Consider the following 13,508-nt stretch of genomic DNA (forward strand, 5'->3'; position numbering starts at 1 on the left):
CTCCCAAGGACCTTGCATTTGAAAATCAATGCCTTTCTAATTAGTCTTTTCCTAAAGCAAATTCGTAAATAGAGACACAGCCAAACTCGCTCTCAGCACAAAGAACGTCGCTCTCCTCCCAAGAGACGAACGTCCACTTGTCCACGGCGGAAGTGGTACGGAACCAAAAAGCGGAGGTCGCTGGTTCTCCGACGAGCTCTTTTCTCACAGGGACCAGCCGCTGGCGGGGTTGCCGTGGAGACCGATCGAGCTGTGTGGATGCGGCGCCCAGCGGAGGCGCGGCCTTTGCTGACTATCTGCAGAGAGGGCTCACGGGGACGACGCCAAGATGGTTAGTGGCTCTGGATAGTAAAGGGATCCGGGGCTGGAGGCTAGAGACTCCCGGCACACTTTGAGGTACCGTCCGGGTGTGTCTGCAGAGGCTGGTCCCTCCAGCCTTCTGTGTTCCCACGGGAGTATGGAGGGATGCAGACCTATATGCCTTGACGCTTCCCTCCCTCCTGCTTCTCCATTTCCCCACACCTGAGCTGCACACGGGATGGACAGCAGAGCAAGGGGAGGCCGAGGTGACAAAAGCTGCGTGGAAGCGTCTTCAATGGGTAAAGAAGTTGGGAGTAGCTGTTGGGTTCAGCTCAAGTACAGAGTGATGGTCCTCTTAGGAAAATGCAGTGCTTCCAAAAGAATTTGAATAGACTTCAAATTTGTTGTTAAGGATTTGACTTGCAAATCGTGGAGCTGTCACTCAGTTTAAAACGGACCATCGAAATTGGACCCTTCAGGGGCTGGGGATGTGGTTCAAGCGGTAGCGCGCTCGCCTGGCATGCGTGCGGCCCGGGTTCGATCCTCAGCACCACATACAAACAAAGATGTTGTGTCCGCCAAATACTAAAAAATAAATATTAAAAAAAAGAAAGAAACTGGACCCTTCAGTTGTCTTCGTCGTTTCTTTTGCAGATGCTTTCAAGGGCCAAGCCTGCCGTAGGCGGGGAAGTACCGCACTCTGACAAAAGAAAGAAGAAAGGTAGGAAGATTCCAAAACTAGAGGAGCTACTTTCACAAAGAGATTTCACTGGCGCTATTACCCTATTGGAGGTAAGGTCCAAAGAAGATTGCTTCTTGACTTGGTAAATACTAGACTGTAGATGAATGTTCAGGTGAATGCTGGTTGCTATGTTGTTGTAACAGGTGGATGCATTATGGGGTTTCTTCAAGGAAACACCTAGTAAATCTGGTAAGTTGCAGATTCCAAGTTAACTATAAACCTGACTGAAGATGAACTTTAAAAACAACAATAACAAAAACAACTTCTTTCTTAAGGGCCACTTTGATTGTGTCTCCTTTCACAGATAGTGGATTCAACCTAAAAATATGGAGTGACACTTAATACAGTTTCATTTCTCACATTATTTATCCTAACTCCTTGGCATTATTAGTTCTATTATGTAATAAAATTTTGGTAAAATTTGAACAATTCTACCATGTTCATATTTTGATAATATAAAAAGCCTTTCAAATCTCTATGGCAGTAGGGCTAACCCCCACCCCCTGTGCACACACACACTACTGGAGATAGAATCCAGAAATCCAGCATAAACTCTACCACTGAGTTACATGCCCAGCCTCAATAGTTCTCACCTTTTAGTATGTTTTGGAAATACCTAGAGTAGTTACCAAGATGCTTGTCTTCCTGAACTCCTGCATTAGCAATTCTGATTCTTTAGGTCTGCAGTGGTCCTCAGGAATCTGCATTTTAGGTAAGTAGTCTAAGTGCCTCTAATGTAGATGGTCCACAGAGATTGTATTTTGGAGAAACTGTTTTTTGAGAAGCTAGAGGAGAGTGTAGGAGTACACCAGAAGATGAAGAGTTTGGACAGGGTGGTCTGGTTGTGTGGGGCTGCAATCATTTCTCCAAAACATTACTCTTGCTATATTGCTACAAATCTATCTATAATAATTGTTTCAATTAACTTTACTTTTATTTCCCAGTCTTCCCTGTCTTACTAGTGCTTAGGTAGTGAGCACAGTAGTTAGCTTTTTTAGTGGCAACTCATCTTTGCATTTGTGGGGGTCGACTTGGAAGGACCTGCTAACTCTATCAATCAGTGGATTGACTGTATAAGTCTATTTTTTGTCATTCTATTTTCTCTCTTTTCTTTAAGGCAACGACATTTTTTATTGTATAATTTAAGACCTCTAAATTGGCAGGGGTAATCTGCTCTATGCCTACATTCTCAGGTAGCTAATTAGAGTGGGGAATGGTAACTATTAGAGTTTGGAATTTAAATTCCCCAGGGAATTCCTGGGGCAAATTCAGGGGTAATTATTCAAGAAATCCTCCAGATTTAAGGCACTATATTAAAATTCATAGCATTTGGTGAGAAGAGTAAATTCTTATCCTAGACAAAAAGGTATCTAAGAGATGTCTTCCTCTTGGGGTGACTGAGCCACTGTGGTGATACTCTATGAACATGTATTGGCTCACTATTGATTTATCACACTGTAGAGTAAAAACAAAACAAAAACATCCTCTTTTTTTTTTAAGAGAGAGAATTTTTTTTTTAATATTTATTTTTTAGTTTTCGGTGGACACAACATCTTTGTTTGTATGTGGTGCTGAGGATCGAATCCAGGCCGCACGCATACCAGGCCAGCGCGCATACCAGGCCAGCGCGCTACCGCTTGAGCCACATCCCCAGCCCAAAAAAAAAAATCCTCTTTCAAAGTCTCAGTCTATTCCTCCAAAATGGGATTTTTCCTTTATTGGTTGAGTAATTCATAAATATTTGTTCATAGTGGACATAAATGAAGCCAGTCTTCTGTATATTGTAGCTCCTTTAGACTTGGTAAATGACCCAAGTCAAGGGTAATAGAATGAATTAACACTTTGTCCTCAGTGCATTATTAATAAATATGTGTGTGCTTGTGTGTGGAAGAATGAGGTTGAATGCAGTAAGCATGGAGGTTGGGAATACGGGCTTTGGAGGCAGACTACTTTTAAGTCCCTGTCACCACTTATACAGACTGTGTGATCTTGAATTCCTTGCTTAGCCTCTCTGACCTTTAGTTCTTGACTTTAACTATTTCACCCAATTATTTTGTTCCATACATATCATCCAGAATTATTAGATAACTCACATACTTTCTGGAGTAAGGTGTCAATGAGTACAGAAAAACAAGTGTGAAATATTTGAAGATACAAATTCTGAGACTGTTGGAAGGTAACTGTGCTGAGTATTGTAAGTAAAGGCACAATGAATGCACAGTTCTGCATGTACTACTTAGCTTGCTGAAAATTGAGTAGTAACTTAACATAGCAGAGTTTTTTTTGTTTGTTTGTTTTGTTTTGTTTTTGTTTTTTGGTGCTGAGGATCGAACCCAGGGCCTTGTGCATGCAAGGCAAAAACTCTACCAACTGAGCTATATTCTTAGCCCTTAACATAGCAGTTTTTAAAATGGAGGATTTACTGTTCAAAGTTTTTCATGATTTTTTTTTTAATGAACTTTAAACCTGAAGTTTAAACGTCACGTTGGAGAACAAGAAGAGGATACTAATTTGTGGATTGGATACTGTGCTTTTCACCTGGGTGACTACAAGAGAGCTTTAGAGGTTAGTAAAATTAAAAAACAGTCTAACAGGAATGTGTTTAAAATATTATTAAGCTTGTATTATAATAACATCTATTCATGTAAAATTCAAACAGTATGGAGGGAAACAAAGTAAAAACAGAAAACCAAAATCACCCTATCTGCTGTCCCCTGTCCTACTTCTTTATTAATAGAGGTCCCCACTGGCTTTTTAAAAAATGTATTGATTTAAGCTGGGCAGGATATTACACACCTGTAATCCCAGCGGCTCAAGGAGGCTGAGGCAGGAGGATCGTGAGTTCAAAGCCAGCCTCAGCAAAAGCGAGGCACTAAGAAACTCAGTGAGACCCTGTCTCTAAATAAAATACAAAATAAGGCTGGGGATGTGGCTCAGTGGCCACGATTCAATTCCTGGTACCAAACCCCCCAAAATAAATAAATAAAATGTATTGATTCAGAAATCTATATATGTATTCCAGCGTGTGAGTATGCATCTTGTTAAGAATTTCACTTTTATTTTGCTTGGTTATTTTAAGACAATAAACAAGATTGTATGATCTTTATGTAATTTTTTTTATTATTGTAAGTATCATTTCTTTGTTAATCATTTTTCTTGATCATTGCAAACCCTATCCCATCTGCAATGATTAATACGTAGGAATATGGGTCTAAATAAAATTATAGATGCCTTATGTCAAGCAATTTTTATTTATAAATGAAATTGCTGAAACATTTCCCATATATTCTTATTCAAAATATAACCTAAAAGGCTGGGGTTGGGGCTGGAGCTCAGGTTAGAGTGCTCATCTAGCATATGCGGGCCGCTGGGTTTGATCCTCAGCACCACATAAAATGAATAAATAAAATAAAAGTATATTTAAAAAGTTTTTAAAAAGAATTTGAAGACTGCATAACAGAAATTAAAATATCCAAGGCCAGGTAATGAGGAGGTAAGTTGAAGAACAAAGGAAACAAGATTCTTGAAGGAAAAAGAAATATGTAAAGGACAGAATGGAAGCTGGTTATTGTTTGTGAAAGATATAGGGGAAAAAAGTAACCTAAATGTAGTACAAAAATAAACAAAGGTGTTTGAGAAAAACAAGAAAGAGTATGTGGAAAATTCGGTTAACAAAGTGAATCTCAGAAAGGATCCTTGGTAAGAAATTAAATGCCTTTTTTGTGTGTGTATGTGGTGCTGGGGATTGAACCCAGGGCCTTGTGCATGTGAGGCTAAATACCTTTTTACCACTATTTTTTTTTAATATTTATTTTTTAGGTGTAGATGGACACAACACAATGCCTTTATTTTTATGTGTTGCTGAGGATCCAACCCTGGTCCCACCCGTGCTAGGCGAGCACTCTACTGCTGAGCCACAATCCCAGCCCCTAAATACCTTTTTAAACATAAAGACAAATTAAGAATTGGGGGTGTGGCTCGGTGGTAGAGCACTTGCCTAGCACATGTGAGGCACTGAGTTTAATCCTCAGCATCACATAAAAATAAATAAATAAAGGTATTGTGTCCATCTACAACTAAAAAGTATTTTTTAAAAATAAAGACAAATTAACAAAAATTACCAAAACTGGAAATAAATACAATGAATGAAAAAAAAATTTCATTTGGTAGTACTAGGGATCAAACCCAGAACCTCATGCAGGCTGAGCAAGCATTTTACCTCTGAAATAGATAAAATGAAATAGAATGAAATAAAATTAAAGTGCATTAAAGCTATCAGATTTTAAGTTAATTGAATCTAAGTATTTAAGTTTTTTTAAAAATATTTTTAGTTGTAGATGGACATAATACCTTTATTTTATTTATTTATTTATATTTGGTGCTGAGGATTGAACCCAGTTCCTCACACATGCTAGGCAAGTGCTGTACCCTATATAAGTTACAATCCCAGCCCAGTATTTAACTTTTATATGTCTTTTTAAGTTAGCAAAAATAAAATATTTTTGTTATTTTTCATGTCTGTAGTTTGTTATCATTATCAGTGTTAAACATGGAGAGGGGAAACCTAGTGTAGACTTAAGTGCACAATAGCCCTGCATCGGGAGGATTGAGTTTCAGCTTCAGTATCTCACTTTTTAAGGCACAGAATGAGGAGTTGGTAAGATCCTCTAAATGGGAAGTTGTCCTATCTGAGTAAGAAATCTTATTTCCTTACAGAAGGATGGCCTATCAATTGCTTTACTGCCAAAATGAGATCACCACTTTACATGTATTTCAGGAATATGAAAATGCAACAAAAGAGGAAAATTGCAATCCTGAAGTCTGGGTGAACCTTGCCTGCACCTACTTTTTCCTTGGCATGTATAAACAAGCTGAAGCAGCTGGATTTAAAGGTAAATTAATTCTTTTTTATATTTGATACTCTTCACTCAGAGTAAGAGTCATTTTGGAGATTTTAATAACTTATTATTTATTATTTACTTATTTTTATGTGGTGCTGAGGATCAAACCCAGAGCCTTGCACATGCTAGGCGAGCGCTCTACTGCTGAGCCCCAACCCCAGCCCCAATTTTGGAGATTTTAAAGCTTCTTTTATTCTTTGATTATTGAAGCAAGAACCAACTTACATTAGAAAGCTAAAAAGTAGATTTATTTTTCAAAAAGTACTGAATCTGAACTGGGTGTAGTGGTGCACATCTGTAATTGCAGCTACTTGGGAGGCTGAGGCACAGGATCACAAGTTCAAGGTCAGTCTGAGCAATTTAACAAGATCCTGTCTTATAATTTTAACAAAATTTGTTTTAAAACAATAGGGCTGAAGTGTAGCTCTGTGAAAGTCCCAGGTTTGATCCCCAGTACCACAGGAGGAAAAATATATTGGATTTGATCTGTGTTGAAAGGAATAGTTAATTCCACCCTCACACTAATACCCCGCCCCCATCAGCCTGCATCCAAGAAGCTACAGCCCAAAGCAGGAGGATGAGAGAAAAGAAAGGGAAGGTATCTCTTAGGTCCCATCACAGTAGGACATTCATGCTGTGATATAGGTGTTCAGGCTCTTTCGGCTTAGATTTCATGGTTTCTTTCCCAATTTCTGAGTGAGAAACCCAGTAACTTTAGCTTGAGGAATCCCGATACTTTCCATTGTAGTCATGACAGTCATCTCAGGAGGATTGCATTCAAATTTGTAAACAAGAGTAAGGGGAAGCAGAATTATTGGGGAAAGGAATAAGGATAATTAGAGTATAAATCAAATTAAGTTCAAGGAAATTTAGAGAAGTGGTAGGTAAGGGAATGTTAGGAAATTTGTTAGGGATGAATACATTCCAGGGAGGAATTCATACACACACATATACAAAGACATGAAGACAGGGGCGTGTGTGTGTGTGTGTGTGTGTGTGTGTGTGTGTGTGTGTGTGTGTACATATTAATCTTCATTGAAATGTGTAACTTGAAGCCTTTGTATATATATATATGGGATTTACCAGCTTTGGGGTACTTTACTGCTGAGCTATATCCATAGCTCTTTTTACCTTTTTTTTGTTTGTTTGTTTTTAAAAGAGAGAGAGAAAAAGAGAGAATTTTTAATATTTATTTTTTAGTTTTCGGTGAACACAACATCTTTATTTTATTTTTATGTGGTGCTGAGGATCGAACCCAGCGCCGTGTGCATGCCAGGCAAGCGCGCTACCGCTTGAGCCACATCCCCAGCCCTCTTTTTACCTTTTTTATGAGACAAAGTCTTCCTAAGTTGCTGAGGCTGACTTTGAACTTGCAATCATCCTGCTTCAGCCTTCCAAGGCATGTGCCACCATACCCAACTTGAAGCCTTTCTTGATTTGTACTCAAAGTGTTTTATATGTATTAGTGTATTTTTTCCTAATTTAATCATAAGGTCCTTTAAGATGTTTGCTGTTATGTTTCTAGACTTTGTGCTTAAAAGAGTGTTATACACATAAAAAGTGATCAAGGTAGCTATTTCTATTTCAAAGCGCGCGCGCACACACACACACACACACACACACACATATTTATATGCTTTAAAGTGTGATTTTTTTTTTCTTTTTTTGTAAAAGGGATGAAGAATTAGCTGGGTGCAGTGGAGCATGCATGTAATCCCAGCAGCTTGGGAGTCTGAGGCAGGAGGCAGCCCTATTTTGTATTTTATTTAGAGAGTTCAAAGCCAGCCTCAGTAACAGTGAGGTACTAAGCAACTCAATGAGACCCTGTCTCTAAATAAAATATAAAATAGGAAATAAGGCTGGGGATGTGGCTCAGTGGTTGAGTGCCCCTCAGAATAGGAAAATTTCTAAGAGTACAAAGGATATTTGGAACTTGAAAGATGTTAACCTTTGTTTGGCTGCCTGTTTAAGTGTGGTACATCACTATGGTAGAGGACCCAAGAGATAAAAGTCTGGGCTATTAGGAAAATATGACATATAATTGTGGAAAAGAAGATTTCAAAAAGGAATTGAAAAAGAATACTGGGTTGAAAAACTGAATGCGAGTGGATTCATGCGCATACAGAGATGACCACAATTGTCTGCTAACATTGTTTGGTTCAATATATGAACAATACCAAAATGGGCTGCTGTGCTCTTGGACAACATAATAGAATCAGAACAAGTGGTGGGGAAGAGCAGACTCTTAGAACATTTCTCTTGGTCTTGATGTTGCTGTTACTACTCCAGGTGGAGATCAGACTCAATATTCATTACAGTAGACACATCTCAGGATCAGATAGATAAGGATTTAGGGAAATTCATCTGAGAATCATTTTATTTTTTTAAAAGGGATTAAGTGCCATAGACTCTTGAATTTTTTAACAAGCAACTTGGATCTTTTTTTTTCAGCTCCTAAAAGTCGACTCCAAAATCGCCTGCTCTTCCATTTGGCCCACAAGGTATTTATGTTTTCATTTCAATTTTCTTTTTTGGTATCAGGGATTAAACTCAGGGGCACTCAACCACTGAGCTACATCCCCAGCCCTATTTTGTATTTTATTTAGAGAGAGGATCTCACTGAGTTACTTAGTGCCTTGTTTTTGCTGAGGCTGGCTTTGAACTCACAATCCTCTTGCCTCAGCCTCCTGAGATGATGGGATTATAGACGTGTACTGAACACCCAGTGATTCTGACATTTGGCTCAAAAATGTTTTTGTTTTAACAATATTTTTCTCTTATTTTCTTCTGTTAACAATAGAGAAAGGCGGCTGGGTATGGTGGAGCAAGCCTGTAATTCCAGCAGCTCGGGAGGCTGAGACAGGAGGGTCATGAGTTCAAAGCCAGCCTCAGCAAAAGCCAGGCACTAAGCAACTCAGTGAGACCCTGTCTCTAAATAAAATACAAAAATGGGCTTGGGGGGATATGGCTCAAGCGGTGGCTCAAGCGGTAGCGCGCTCGCCTGGCATGCATGTGGCCCAGGTTCGATCCTTAGCACCACATACAAACAAAGATGTTGTGTCCGCCAAGAACTGAAAAATAAATATTAAAAAATTCCCTCTCTCTTTCTCTCTCTCTCTCTCTCTCTCTCTCTCTCTAAAAATGGGCTTGGGATGTGACTCAATGATCCAATGCCCCTGAGTTCGATCCCTGGTACCAAAGACAACAACAACAACAACCTAACAATAGAGAAAGGCAATTAACTATAAATTCCTGTTGATAGCATTTCTAGAATAAGTGGAATATAGATGTTAATTTTATTGGTTCCCATCATTAATGTTCTTTACCCTCTTAATTTATTCAGAGGTGTTAAGTTTTAGTTATTCTTAGAGAGCAGTCATTTAAGAATGTTAGTGTGCTTCGACTATCCTCTCATCTCTTAGGAAACAGACTCAGAGGTACCTTGCTCTGACTCATAGAAATAAATATACATTTTTCATAATTGCCTTAGGGCAGTAATTTTGATCATTATAATGTTATATTTTAAGTTATAATTTTTAAAAAATATTCATTTTACAGTTGTAACTGGACACAATACCTTTATTTATTTATTTTATTTTATTTTATTTTTTTAAAAAATATTTATTTTTTTTTAGTTCTCGGCGGACACAACATCTTTGTTGGTTTGTGGTGCTGAGGATCGAACCCGGGTCGCACGCATGCCAGGCGAGCGCGCTACCGCTTGAGCCACATCCCCAGCCCATATTTATTTATTTTTATGTGGTGCTGAGAATCAAACCAGGGCCTCACATGTGCTAGGCGAGTACTCTACTGTGAGCCACAACCCCAGCCCCAAGTTATAATTTTTGGAAATATAAAATTTATACCCATTTATTCTATTAAACAAAATATAAGTAAGGAAAAGAGCAAGTGAAATAATATCTACCATATTAAAAAGTAACTACCTTTCTGGGCTTCGGTTGTGGCTCGGCAGTAGAGTGCTGCCTAGCACATGCGAGGCCCTGGGTGCGATCCTCAGCACCGCATATAAATAAATAAAATAAAATAAAGGTATTGTGTCAACTACAACTAAAAAATATTTTTAAAATAACTACTTTTTAATCTTTTAGAATATCTCTTCTAGGATAGATATTTTTTATTAGAACTTTATAGTTATAGTAGTAGGGTTCATCCCGACAAATTCATAGATGCTTGGAAATCGATTTCAGTTCATGATCCCACCTTTTCCTTCCTGTCTTCCCTCCCCTCTCCCATTCTCCTTCCTCTACTAGACATTATTTCATTCATCTATTAATTTGTATTTGATTGGTTCTTTATGTTATTCTATCCTTCTCTCCCCCTTTCCCTTATTTTACTCTTGCTTCCACATGTGAGAGAAAGCTTTTGACCTTTGAGTTTCTGAATTTGGCTAATTTCACTTAACATAATATTCTCCATCTCCATCCATTTACCAGCAAATGCCAAATTTCATTCTTTTATGACTGAGTAGAACACCATTGTGTGTGTGTGTGTGTGTGTGTGTGTGTGTACACCTATATTATATATAACAATTTCTTAATCCAGTCATCTATTGATAGGCATCTGGATTGATTTCCTGATTTAGCTATTGTGCATTGTGCTACTAAAAAACATTGACATGACTGCATCACTGTAGTATGTCAATTTTAGATCTTTTGGGAAAATACCAAGGAGAGTGATAGTTGGGTCATGTGGTGTTTTCATCCATTTTTTGAGGAATCTTCATATTGCTTTCCAGAGTTGTTGTAGGAGTGTAGCCCCACCAGCAGTGTACAAGTGTCTTTTCCCCCCACAACCTTGCAAGCATTTGTTGATGTTTGTATTCTTTTTGTGTGTGTGTGGTGCTGGGGCTTGAACCCAGGGCCTTGTGCATGTGAGGCAAGCACTCTACTAACTGAGCTACTTCCCCAGCCCTGTTGTTCATATTCTTGCTCCTTGCCATTCTGACTGCAGTAAGATGGAATCTTTTTGTAGCTTTGATTCACATTTCCCTGATTGCTAGAGATATTGCACATTGTTTTCATATATTTGTTGGCCATTTGTGTTTCTTCTTTGAGAAGTTTCTGTTTAGCTCTTTTGCCCATTGTTGATTGGTTGTTTATTTTTTGAAGTTAAATTTATTGAGTTCTTTGTATATTCTGGATATTAATCCCCTTCCAGAAAAGTAGGTAGCCAAGATTTTTGTTCATTCTGTAGCCTCTTTTTAGGCTCTTAAAAGCTTCTTTAGGTGTACAGAAGCTTTTTAATTTGATGGCATTTTTTAAAGAATAACTTTTATATGCATTTTTGCTATTTGTTACTTTGTTGTGCGGAACAAGATTCATGCTGAATATGTATTTTTGTACTTTGCTTTTGTTCACTTACCTTTATTTTATAAACATATTCCTGCATCACTAAATAGGCTTCAAACCATAATTTTAAAAATGATTTCACTGGGCTTAGGTTGTAGCTCAGCAGTAGAGCATTCACCTAGCATGTTCGAGGTCCTGGGTTTGATCCTCAGCACCACATAAAAATAAATAAATAAAATAAAGGTATATGTCCAACTACAACTAAAAAATAAATATTAAATAATGATTTCAAAGCATTCCATCATTATATCACAATTTCCTAATCCATTCATCTATTGACAGACATCTGGATTGATTTCCTAATTTAGCTATTGTGCATTGTGCTACTAAAAACATTGACATGACTACATCACTGTAGTATGTCAATTTTAGATCTTTTGGGAAAATACCAAGGAGGGTGATAGTTGGGTCATGTGGTGTTTTCATTCGTTTTTTGAGGAATCTTCATATTGCTTTTTTGTGCCATAATTCGTTTAGATTTCCTACTTATTTGATTTTTAAATTGCTTTTAATTTTTAGTTGTAATAGATCATTTTGAATGTTGTAGAAATAGACTTACTTACTTATTGAGTATGAATAACTTTTTTATTTTTTAAAACATTTTTATTATTTTTTTTTAGTTTTAGGTGGATGCAATATCTTTTTAAAATTTATTTTATTTTATTTTTAGAGAAAGAGAGAATTTTAATATTTATTTTTTCATTTTCGGCAGACACAACATCTTTTTTTTTTTTTAAAAGAGAGAGAGAGAGAGAGAAAGAGAATTTTAATATTTATTTTTTAGTTTTCGGCAGACACAACATCTTTGTTGGTATGTGGTGCTGAGGATCCAACCCCGGCCGCACGCACACCAGGCGAGCGCGCTACCGCTTGAGCCACATCCCCAGCCCATGAATAACTTTAAATCTTTTAATTGATATTGGTAAACTGTTTTATAGAAAGTTTATCAAATCATTCATAGGAAGTATATGAAAACAAGTTTTTTGTACATTTAAAAATTGTGCACTAGGGGCTGGGGATGTGGCTCAAGCGGTAGCGCGCTCGCCTGGCAGGCGTGCGGCCCGGGTTCGATCCTCAGCACCACATACCAACAAAGATGTTGTGTCCGCCGAGAACCAAAAAAAAATGGATATTAAAATTCTCTCTCTCTCTCCCTCTCTCTTTAAAAAAAAAAAAAATTGTGCACTATAATTATCTCTTTGTTTCTTCCTCCCTTTACTAGTTCTGCCAATTTTTACTTGATATAATTTTCAAAATTGGTTATTCAGTACACACAGATTTGGAATTTTTGTGTCCTCCTTATAGACTGAAACATTCATTATCATGAATGTCTTTCTTTATCTCTAAAACTTCCTCTTTGTCTATTTGTGTAGCTACAGGATGGTTTGGTCAGTGTTTGTTGTATTTCTTTATCCTATTGTATTTACTTTCTCCCTTCCTGTGTCCTTATAGTTCAAGTGTCTTCCTTATAAACAGTATATAAAAGAGTTTGGGGATTTTCAATCCAGTTGAAATCTTTATTTTTTAAAAATTCCAATATTTGATTCATTTCCTAAATTTAATGTCTTTTACTCATATGGTCAGCTCAATATCTACCTTGTAATATTCATTTTCTATTTGTCCCTATGAATCCATGTCTCCCCTTTTTTCTTTCTTGTATTCTTTTTGGATTGATTTTTTTTAATTCCCTATTTCTCCTCCAATGGCTTGAAAAAAATTTATCTAATCAATCAGAGGTGGTTTTGGGGTGGGAAGAGAACACAAATATACAAATTTTTATACCTCTTGGATATATAGATATGTAAATAATATACACATGTATATATACACATATTCATTCACATACACACACACACACACACACACATATATACACATACATACATACACATATACACACACACACATATATATTTGGGGGGGGTACTGAGAATTTAACCTAGAGTAGCTTAACCACTGAGCCACATCCCCAGTCATTTTTATTTTTTAATTTGAGACAGGTTCTTGCCAAGTTGTTTAGGGTGTTTAGGGCCTCAGTAAATTGCTGAGACTAGTCTGGAACTTGAAATCCTCCTGCTTCAGCCTCCCAAATGGCTGGGATTACAGGAGTGTGTCAACATGTCTGGTTGTGTTTAAGCTTTGTGCATAATTTTTGGTCTTGGTGCATTTTCTATGGTGTTTCCAGATGTGTCTTCC

The 13,508-nt window shown here is 37.5% G+C and overlaps 1 protein-coding gene across 1 annotated transcript in view; it reads left to right on the forward strand.

Moving 5' to 3' along the window:
* Positions 1 to 222: 222 nt before the first annotated feature.
* IFT56 (intraflagellar transport 56) overlaps positions 223 to 13,508 on the forward strand; it is a 66,458-nt gene continuing 53,172 nt past the window's right edge. Inside the window, exons 1-5 of the mRNA XM_081285436.1 lie at positions 223 to 331; positions 955 to 1,092; positions 3,515 to 3,607; positions 5,820 to 5,934; positions 8,395 to 8,444. Coding sequence (XP_081141562.1) covers positions 329 to 331; positions 955 to 1,092; positions 3,515 to 3,607; positions 5,820 to 5,934; positions 8,395 to 8,444 — 399 coding nt within the window. The 5' untranslated portion in view covers positions 223 to 328. The remainder of the gene's footprint in view (positions 332 to 954; positions 1,093 to 3,514; positions 3,608 to 5,819; positions 5,935 to 8,394; positions 8,445 to 13,508) is intronic.

Source organism: Spermophilus citellus, assembly GCF_964194105.1.
Source record: "Spermophilus citellus genome assembly, chromosome: 3".
In the NCBI taxonomy this organism is placed as follows: Eukaryota; Metazoa; Chordata; class Mammalia; order Rodentia; family Sciuridae; genus Spermophilus; species Spermophilus citellus.